This window comes from Ahaetulla prasina, chromosome 1, assembly GCF_028640845.1.
Source record: "Ahaetulla prasina isolate Xishuangbanna chromosome 1, ASM2864084v1, whole genome shotgun sequence".
NCBI lineage: Eukaryota > Metazoa > Chordata > Lepidosauria > Squamata > Colubridae > Ahaetulla > Ahaetulla prasina.
In genome coordinates this window covers 316,773,540-316,784,265 of record NC_080539.1, presented here as the reverse complement: position 1 = coordinate 316,784,265, position 10,726 = coordinate 316,773,540, and the positions used below count along the sequence as shown (strand labels likewise).

The window sequence follows — 10,726 nt, the reverse complement described above, 5'->3', positions numbered from 1 at the left end:
GAGACACTGCCATTTGGTCAGAATCAAAACTCTGTTTTATTGTGGGTTGGTTTTTGCACCTAACATGCCCTAGTCAAGTGCTGCAAAGCACAGAGCAACATCTCCAAAAAACACTGACCTATGATTTATATTTTGGAGTTAAACAAATGGTTACTGAATTCAGGACTATCTGTACAATTAATTGGGGCTTGCCAAATCCTATTGTTACAGGCTCTTAAGAAAGTCCTAAAGCAGGGGTGAAATGCTACCGGTTAGAACTGGATCAAGTGAACCAGTAGCGATGGGGGGCGGGTAGTTCGGAGAACCGGTAGCAAAAATCCCTGCCCCACCCCACCCATGCCCACCCAATCACCTGGTCCCCACTTGCCTACTTGGCAGCTTCCTGCTTTTTTCAGCCTCGCTTGCTATTCTGGCCTTGCTTCGGTTGCTGCAATCAATTGCATCAGCTAGCAACTGAATATGCTTGCCTGCAATCCATCTCATCGGTGAGCAACTCAATCTTCCTGCCTTTTCCCTTGAATTGGGTAAAAGTTTTTTTAAAAAATAGTTAATTGGGGTTTTTTTAAGGAGTTTTTTTTTTTTAGACATAGCAATTTAAAGTTAAGGAAGTTTTAAAGTTAAGGAAGTTTTAAAGTTAAGGAAGTTTTAAATTTAGCTGCTTTTATCTAAAAATATAAATAAAATAATAAAATAAAATATTTGTGCAGCTTTCTGAGATTTGGTGTGCTTCTGTAGTGTTTCACTCTAACTATACAAACACACAAAATCTCACAAAGCTTTATGTGGCATTTTGTGTGTGTGTGAGTCAGTTATGTTGTGTTGTGTGTGTGTAAAATGTGAAAGTTGGTTTTTGGGCTTTTTGTGGCTGTGTGCGATTTCTGCTTGTTGCAGGGGCAATTTTGGGTGAGGTGCAGCTATTTTTACATTGTGTGTGAGTCAGTTGTGCTGTGTGTGTGTAAAGTGTGAAAATTGGTTCTTGGTACCTCTTATTGTTTTGTGTACTTTATTATTTTTATTATTTATTGTTATTGGCCACGCCCAACCGGTTATTTGACCACCAAGCCACGCCTACCACTTAAGCCACGCCCTGTTAACTGTTAGGGAAAATTTTTAGATTTCACCCCTGTGCTAAAGGGTAATTCACTTTCTATGATTTTCCATTGTAAATAAAGTAAATATTGGGTTATTGGCAATTGCTTATAGAAATGGAAGTAAAGAAAGGATGTTTAAAGTTTCTCTATACCATTTTCCTGATTTTAATAATCTCCACAGCTGTTATTTATTTGGAGAAGTGGGATTCAGGTATGATGTAGGCATTTTAAGGAGGAAACAACAGTGATAAAGGCAATCGGGATGTGAGATCAGCAGAGGATTTACTTAATTTAATCAATAAAAATTCTATTTAGTTAACAAAGAAAAAAAATGGGAATTTACTATGGATTTCTCAGTGTAACATGTAGATATTTCTTGATATTTATATTATTACAATGTGACACCTAACTAATGATTATAATACTGCATATTATTATTATTATTATTATTATTATTATTATTATTATTATTATTATTATTATTATTATTATTATTATTATTATTATTATTATTATTATTCCTTCATTATCTCTTGCTTGGAGAATTTCAAATGCACTTCTGGACTTAGCATCCGCTCTGTGTGTGAAGAGTAAACAGAGTCACACAATTCTTATAATCTTCAGGGAGGCTAGGATTCATTCCTTGCCTCAGAAGCTGAAAAATTGATGGTTAACAATGGATACTTACTTTTCACCATACTCCTTTTTCAATGCCTGAAGCAATGGTTTATTTATATTTATATTATTTATTCTTCGTATATAGGGATTACCCATCTCTCTCATAGAGCAACTCTGGACAGTATCTTTCCTTCAGCATCCAACTACCTGTGTCTTACATCACCACCACTATCACTACCTCCTGCTCCACCTCCTTTCTTGTGGGGGGAAGGGACATTCCTCCTGAAGTGGAGGGTGGGCAGCAGTGGGTTTCCAATATTCTTACCACTGGTTCACCATGCACGCTCGCTTTGTGCATGTCTTCCGTGCATGCGCCCAGCCTTCCATGCATGCGTTTTGCTTGCTTGTGCACCTTCTGTGCAAGCGTCCAGCCTCGAAAATGTGCCTAAATAGGATGGAATAGAGCTGGAGTGGGTGAATGCCCACCTGTGATCTCCGCTATGGGGTCGCCCAAACCAGTACGAATTGGCTGGGGATGGGATATCTCCAGGTTTGGTTTCAACTGAAGTTGAGAATTCTTCTTCTTCTTCTTCTTCTTCTTCTTCTTCTTCTTCTTCTTCTTCTTCTTCTTCTTCTTCTTCTTCTTCTTCTTCTTCTTCTTCTTCTTCTTCTTCTTCTTCTCCTTCTCCTTCTTCCCCTTCTCTCCTCCTCCTCCTCCTCCTGCTCTTCACTGTATCCTTTTCAGGTAAATACTTCTCCAATACTGGGATGGATTACATTTGCAGCCTTCCATTGCAGTCATTCCAAGTGCGAAAACAGAGCAATGTTCTATGTATAGAGGAAGTGGTTTCAACATACATTCTTTTCAGTGGGGGAAAAAGGCGCTGGAATGTAGGGAACATGTGTTAAAACAACATCTATTGTCTTATGTGACTGCACCCTGAGCACCCCGAAACATTTGTACCATACTTGCTAACCTTGGAATGTTGCTTTAATTATCATGACAGTACCTGAGTTAGTGGTACTAAAGTACATTAATATACCGGTAGTCAAGAGACCCATATAAATTTAGCTCATTTACTTTTCTAAAAAGTAACTGGAGAATCTCTCTCATACATAAGTTACCTGATTTAGACATGGAATTTTAATGAAAAAAGAAACCTAAGGTACCCAATAATGATACGAAACAACCTTCATTTTTAGTAAGTTTTTACTTCAATATGCTATCTAAGATGTTTACTTAGATTTCATTGGCAAGGTAGGAATATCTCGCAGCAAAGAGTTTATTTGCTATGCTATACATCTAACAGTATTCAGTTCAATTCCTAACATGCACAAGGGGAGTGGGAATAGCACTGAACAATAACATATTTAAAAAGATACTTCAATCTTAACACAATCAAAAGTGATTTATAGCAAATCTCTATATCTCTTTCCTCAAATTTAAGTGCTGGGAGCTGTTCTTCAAGTTGCTACTATAAATTCAAAAGGACAGCAAGCTCCTTTAAAGACAAGGAAATATACTTACTGTGCTACAGTTGCTCAGATTCCAAATTGACACAATTTACATAAAAGACATGAGTTATTAATTGTAGAGCTTTCTTATTAAATGCTGATACTTTTCATGTTTGGAATATACTACTGTATTATACATAAGAATGTCTATTTAATCAAAGTGTTTTGAGATATGCCTGTCACATGCTGGGCATTAGTCTAAGCAACATTTAGAATAATAGGACCCTGTAATGTAGGCAGGACAGATAATCTAAAAGGTATTTGAAAAGTAACACTGTTAAAGGAATAGTCTTTCTAAATATTTGAGCCTTGCAGCTCCATATACAATAAAAACAAGATTTACCTTAAACAGATTTTAGACTAAAAATTATGGAACTAGCAGAGTCACTGCAGTGCTACAGCGAAATCTATAGAGAAGGTGGTAGAACTTTAGAGCTGTACTCCCAGGTATAGTGTAAATTGTGTAGTTAAGAAAATGAGTGTGCAATTTGTTCCACATTAGGTTCTAATTTGAATGAAGATTTGCACTCCAGCTATTCAATAATCAAAACACTTTGATTATTCCTTTAGCTACAGCAGGTGGGCTGTTGTTATTTATATTGTTTAGGTGCTCTGTAATCAGTGTTGACTCCTAGTGCCTACCTGGGTAAGTCCCTGCAATTTTCTTGGCAAGGTTTTAGAAGTGCTTTGCAGATGCCTCCTTTCCAGGATGAGAGAGAGTGACTGGTCCAAAATCACCTAGCTGGCTTTGTGTTTAAGGTGGGAGTAGAACTCATGGTCTCCTGGGTTTTAGCCTGGTGCTTGTACAAAGTAGCTCTCATATATAAAGGTGCTTTTAATTTCATTGGTTCTGAAGATAGACAGGAATGTGCAAAGACGAGGAAACAACCGTAGTTCCTCCTTTTTGTTTCTGGTTCACAAACCATGGCTATCATAGAAAAGGAGATTGGGCCCCTAATGCTGCTATCCAGAAAGTACAACCTATACTCCTTAACTTCCTGGGCAGTGAAGAATGCTTGGAAATGAAAAACAATAGTCCCTTGTGCTAGCTACTTTTCCCCCTGCAACTGAATGGTGTGTTGGTGAAGACTAATTCTCCACACTCCAAGAGTGAGCAACCAAAGGGGATAGTTTCCTCTTTCTAAGGAAAGGGCAGCTCCATCTCACTAGCTTCTTCTACATGGTTAAGGGAAAGATTATACAAGTAGGTAGAACAATCCAGACAGGAAACAAGTAATCAGTTGATGTAATCAGGGGTGATGTAATCAGAGGCGATAACTTGAGTCTTAAGTCTGCCCTTGAACCTCAAGGCTAACTATTCATTGCAGGAATCATAGAAACCAGCCTTCCTTTGTTTTGGCTATTCCCCATCTTCTGTTCCCCATCTTTTATCCTTTTACTTAGACTAACTAAAATAGTATCTTAAAGTATGACTATTTTCATAGAAAATTATGGTAACAGACAGGGATATTAAAAGTCCTGCCCCTTGCAGGCATGCATCCAATACTGGGATCCAAACTAAAGCTTCCACAGAACTTGGCCGTCCAGCCTCTGCTTAAAGATATCTAGTTGATTTTAAGTTCCATAAAAGCAGATTCATCTGGTTTATCTGGCTTCCTGCAAGCTAATTTAATTACTCTGTCTCCTGACCTCTGGAATGACAGAAAGCAGTTCTTCGCCTTCTTTGGTCTGATATATTTCTTACAATGCTATCAGTGAGAAAGTACTCTTTAGGAAGTACTTTTGTACCTCTCTTGTACCCACATTAATGATTGGAAATAGCTACTTATGCTATTAGTCCAGTGCAAAAATTAAAATTAAGGTATCCCAATAAATGGTCTCTGCCTGAACATCCAAAAGGTAATATATTTGGACCCAGGTTGTTGGGGGGGCAATATGCTGGCTCTGTAAACTGCTTAGAGAGGGCTGTAAAGCAACGTGAAGTGGTATATAAGTCTAAGTGCTATTGCTATTTATTTTAAAAAACCAAAATGGCATAAAAGAGTGAGGTCTGCTGTTGAGGCTCATTTCAAAATGGCATTTGTAAGGTTCACCAACTATTATTAGACAAAGAAATAACTTCTTTTCTGAAGAACATGTATCAGCCCGTTCTTCGTTCTTGAACACTAGATAAACGCTAAAGTTACTTAAAAAGCTAGCAAATAAATATGGGCTCATCAGGAAACCAGAACCCCTGAGCACCCTAAAGCTTCACATTCACAAAACCATATCCATGTATTTTCAAATTCATTGTTAAGCAGACAGCTGAACCAGCACTTAGGAATTGTACACAATGGATATTCATTAGGGCTTAAAACATCCTAATTGAGCCGCCTTAGCATAAAGTGTTGAAAGTGGCAGTGACCTTGGGATCAAAAAAAAATCATGCTAGAAGCCCAAGCCAAGATAACTTGGATGAAAAAGAATAGACTGCTGATGTCTGAAATAATTCTGAGGTTGAACTTGACAATTAATTCAGAGTGGTGTGCAGTCAGGTTTCTGAAAATGAGTCTAAGAATATGATAAGAGTTAGGTCCAGAAGGACCGGCTGACACACTACCAAAATCAGAACCAGAGTTAGTATTAAGATCTCAAATATCTAATATTCCCCCCTGCTTTTAATCCCGTTTTCCCAGTCCAATTTTTAATGTTTGCTCATATTTCCAAAAGAAACTTCCAGCTGTATTTTTTGCCTAGGTGTGCTCAATAGCATGCGTACTTGCTCTGATCTGGATACAGGGACTGGCTGGGAGTGTACTGGATGCAAACTAAACTGGGTGGTTTTGTGTGCGTGTATGTCTGTCTTCAAGTCAATATTGAATCCTGGTGACTGCCTGGACAAGTCTCTGTAGTTTTTCTAGTTTTCCCAAACTGGTTTGCCATTGTCCTCTTCCTAGGGCTGAGAGGGAATGACTGGCCCAAGATCACCCAGCTAGTTTCACCCTAAGCCAGGACTAGAACTCAGTCTTCCTATTTCTAGCTTGCTGTCTTAACTATTACACCAAACCTGATCTCTCAAACTGGGCACTATCCACAGGAATTTATCTATCTTGGAAAACTAGGCTGTAACGGAACCCAGTTATGCGAATATGCACGCTCCTATGATCTCCTAAGGCCTTACTGGGACTACATATTCTTCGGTTCAGCAGATTTCTTCAAGAAGGGATTATGAAAAATATTTACTGCCTGAAATGTTTGCGCCGCTAGAGTCCCGGCATTATTGCTCCATCCAACAAACAGATGGAACTACTGACGGGGTAGCCACCATTTTCACGATCTCCGGCTTGGGACAAGATGAAAGAAGTGAGGGTCTGGAGGAGGTGGGGGGGGGGCTATATATATTTTTTTCGGAGGAAGACCGGGTACATCCAGGTGAACAGAAAAAGATCGGTCCAGCGCGCTTCCCAGTTTTTTTTTTTGGGTGACTCACGTCGGCCGTTCCCGACTAGAAAGGGCACGTACCAATCCCAGACTCCCTCCTCTCCCTTGCACGTCCAGCACTGCCCGGGAGTTTTTCGTGCGCTTCGTTGGATCTCGCGTGTTCCCAGCCCGTGTCCCCGAGGGATGGCGGGGGAGGAGGCGGCGGCACGAGAAGGAGGCGGGATCGAGGGAGGCGGAGGGCGGGAGGGCAATGTGCCGCTCGCTCCCATTGGTACGTGTGCACGCTCCCGAGCGGCTTGTCCTCTGGTATCCGGTAGTGTGCGGCGAACATGGCATTTCCCGCACGGGGCCGGCTCGGGCAGGGCCACACGCAACAGCAGCGGCATGCCGTCGCCTTAGTAAGGCGATGCCGGCCGCCAGGCGGATCTGACTTGCCTGCAGATGGCCTCGGGCAGGGAAGCAGCCGGGCAGCCTCCGACCGAGCTCAGTGGCGACTCAGTAGAAAGCATGAGGAAGATTTTCATCGGTCACCCCGAAAGCAGCGAGGATGGGGACCGAGCCGGGCGAAAGGAGCAGCCGGACGGGCCGGCGAGGGGCTCCCTGGGAGCTCTCCTCTCTCCCGGAAACTCGGGGGAAGTGCGAGCGGTCGAGGACGGCTTGCCCTCCGGCCCTTCGGCGCCTAAGCGGGCGCCCGTCCGAGAGCACCGCCGAGATGCTCAGAGGCTAGTCTTACACTATATAGTGCCTTGCATGAACGCCTATGGCTTGTGCGTTGTAGATCATTTCCTGGGATCCCGGATAGCCGAGAAAATCTTCCAAGAAGTCCTGGCTTTGCACCTGAGTGACAAATTCCAGGACGGAGCCCTGGCGAGTCAGAAACTGGGCAGCAACAAAGCCATCCGCGGGGACAAGATCTTGTGGGTAGAGGGCAGTGAACCAGGATGTGAGAACATAGGCTACCTCCTGAAAAAAATGGATAAGCTCATCATGTACGCAGATGGGAAGCTGGGGCATTACAAAATTAGAGGAAGACACAAGGTTAGTAGTTTCAGTATCCAGGACTTTGTTCTTCACTTCCTACCAACAACTTTCCCCAAGTTTCTAATCTCGCTGTCACTTGGAGTCTGAACTCTTAGCTGTGCCGTTCTGCTCACTCTTGTATCTTTGTTTGTCTTGGCATTATTTTTCTCTTTTAAATGCCTTAATCCATTCGTTTAGTAAAATACAAGTTTAAGGGTCGAATTCACACAAGATATTACGAGTTACACGTGCTTGATTTCCGAACCAGACGAGGAGTAGTATTATCGCAACATCAAGAGCAATTCTCTCTCTCTCTCTTTCATTTCACTTTTTCGGAAACATGCAAATACACTTGATCAGAGGTACATCTCGAAGAGTTTTAATTCAAAAAGTTTTCATCCTGTTGATTTTTTATATTGTTACCCAGCAAGAATCGGGTGGGGGGGTATTTTACTTTTTTTTTTTTTGATGGCATATGTGAGATGAGGTATCCATTCGGTTAAAATCGTAGGAGCCTTTTGGATGCATCATCTGCAACTAGGGCACTTAAAACGTTAAAATACGACTAACGTGGCTTATAAAATAATTGTTGCGCGTCTGGAAGGCTTTGTCTGCAGAAAGTCAAGTGTGGGAAAAAAAGGGGGAAGACGCCTTCCGGGGGAAAAATGCTGAGCGCTTGTAAACTCAACCGCTTTCGGTTAGGTTCATTTGCCAAAAGAAACTCCCCTGTCACTTGCGCGCTTACACCCTTTCCCTCCCGTTTGTTTACATTGGCCTGTAGTATGTGACCCGCGTACATGCTGGGGTAGAATTCCTCAATGGCGGAGACCACGCCCCCCTCGGAGTGTGGTCTTCAGGGCTGGCAAGCCTCAAGCCACGCCTCCTACAGCCACGCGGCTCTTCGACTCGACTCCCCTGCCCTCCCCACGGCAATTCCAGCCGTAAATTGGGGTGGGGGAGGAGAAGGGTGGCTGGAAGCGCCGTCCGAAGCCACACCTGGTCTCTTCGTTGATTGGCTGCGTCCACGCTTCCCTTTGGTTGATGTGTGGGCGCGCGCGGCAGAGATTGTTTCTGGGCCGGGGCTCCACCCACGTGCCGCTGGCTGTAGAAGTTGGGAACACATCCTGCACGTAGCAGACGTATTAAATCAGAGAGGGGGCCCCATCTGCTTGCCTTGGTAAAATACATTGGAAAGGAGTTTGCCGGACGTGGCTCCCCAAAAGGGGGAGTGATCCTATCCAAAAAAAAAAGGGTGGTGGTGGTGTTCACTTCTCACACTGATATACACCGATAGCAAAGAGCTTCGGCAATTGTCCGTCGGCCAAGGTGCTACTCTTACAGGAGTTGGAAGGTAGCCCCGGGGTGGGGGAGTCGCCCTTCATTCCATTCTCCAACCTTGCTTGGGTCGCCAGGAGTGTCGAGGAGCGGAGACGGTGACCGCTGGCTGCACGGAAGACCCGAGTATTACTTCGGCAAAACTTTTTGAGCGCTCCGCCTGGTTGCTTCCCTGACACGGATCAACTCCTGCCTGGTTGCGGTTCTCCATCCCGACATCTAAGGGTTAGATACGCATTCAGCGAGCGGCCGCTTCGTTTCGTTAGAATAACCGATATACCCGAGCAGCCTCTGGGACCAATCCAATGCTCGGTTGCTCTTTCGGACATTATTGAGAGGTGAGAAATCAATCGCGTTAACTGAAATGCCATTGGGCGATATTATGAGATTAGATTTAGAGAAAATCGCCCTGGACTACATTGTACCTTGTTTGCGCGATATTGGCTTTTGCTACTTGGACAATTTCTTGGGCGAGATAATAGGGGACTGCGTTTTGGAATGTGTGAAACAGATGCATTATAGAGGGGAATTGCAGGACGGTCAACTGGCCGGCCAGCGCCAGGGCATCTCCAAGAGACACTTGCGAGGAGACCAGATAAAATGGATCGCAGGCACCGAGGAAGGATGCGAGGCCATCAACTTTCTCTTGTCGCTGGTAGATAGGCTGGTGATGTTTTGTGGAAGTAGATTGGGTAAATACTATGTCAAGGAAAGGTCCAAGGTAAGAGCTTTAAAAATAAGACATTGGATGTTTGACTTACTGGTTTTATTTCATTCATTCCACTATTGCTTCTGGAATAATTGGTGATCTTAAAGTGCCACATAGAGGGCCATTTCAGTCTTTCTCTCTCTCTCATTTTTTCAAAATCTTGAACTTAACTTTATCATATAAATAAGATCCATTGTGATGTCAAAGTCAGTTTAACAATTTTGTATTTTAAAGTACTCCATAAACTAATGAATGAATGTACAATTTGTGAAGTTAAGTTTTGTAAGATTATATTACTCTGGATGACAAATCAGAGTATTTCTTCTGTTTGGGACAAATCAGAGTATTTCTTCTGTTTGGGGTTTTTAAAAGTAGTTCTTGAACAACAATTATAATACCAACCCTGTAATATATCTATAAAAGTTTTCTAGTGCTGTTTTAGACAGCACCCTTACTTTGCAAAAGTCTGCTTCAACTAAACTTGACTTTGCTTATTGTGCTCACATATCAAGTATTTATCAAGCTACTTTAGCTTGTCTTGAGGGATTAACTTTATTACCTTTCTAATTTATGCATATATATTCCAATAGAGTCCACTGCACAACTGAATATATAAACAAAATCCATAGTAATTAATAAATTAATTGATACTGCAGAATGTTTGTGCACAAGAGTTAATTCTTCCCAATGTTTGAAGTTTGCTTTAATGTAACTCTTACACCACTTCAAATTTTTATTAACCTGAACCAATGGGTGTTTACTCAGAATAAGTACCGCTTAGTAAATGTGTTTAGGATTACGGACATAGAACACTCAGTTAACACTTATTAACTTAGAAAGATTAATAATAACTTATTAAATTTATTAAATGATCACACTGGTGTAACTGAAAGGCTTGCCTTAATAGCCATACTAGTATTTCCCCCTTGTATCAAACTTTATTCATAAAGAATTTCTCAAAGCAAAGAAGTAGAAAACTGAATTGTGTCACTTAAATTTTTGAACAAAATCCTACTCAAAAGCCTGTCTCTTTCTGCTAGTGACTGAATGAATCAGA

At 42.0% G+C, this 10,726-nt stretch overlaps 1 protein-coding gene across 6 annotated transcripts in view; it reads left to right on the top strand.

Annotated features, from left to right (window-relative positions):
- Nucleotides 1-6,884: 6,884 nt before the first annotated feature.
- The window catches only part of EGLN3 (egl-9 family hypoxia inducible factor 3), a 56,028-nt gene continuing 52,186 nt past the window's right edge, over nt 6,885-10,726 (top strand). The window contains exon 1 of one of the 6 annotated variants that reach the window (XM_058162244.1): nt 6,885-7,643. In XM_058162244.1, coding sequence (XP_058018227.1) covers nt 7,047-7,643 — 597 coding nt within the window. In that variant the 5' untranslated portion in view covers nt 6,885-7,046. Of the gene's footprint in view, nt 7,644-8,455; nt 9,682-10,726 lie in introns of those variants that run through there. The other 5 variants (XM_058162242.1, XM_058162239.1, XM_058162240.1 and 2 more) reach the window with 5 other exon arrangements.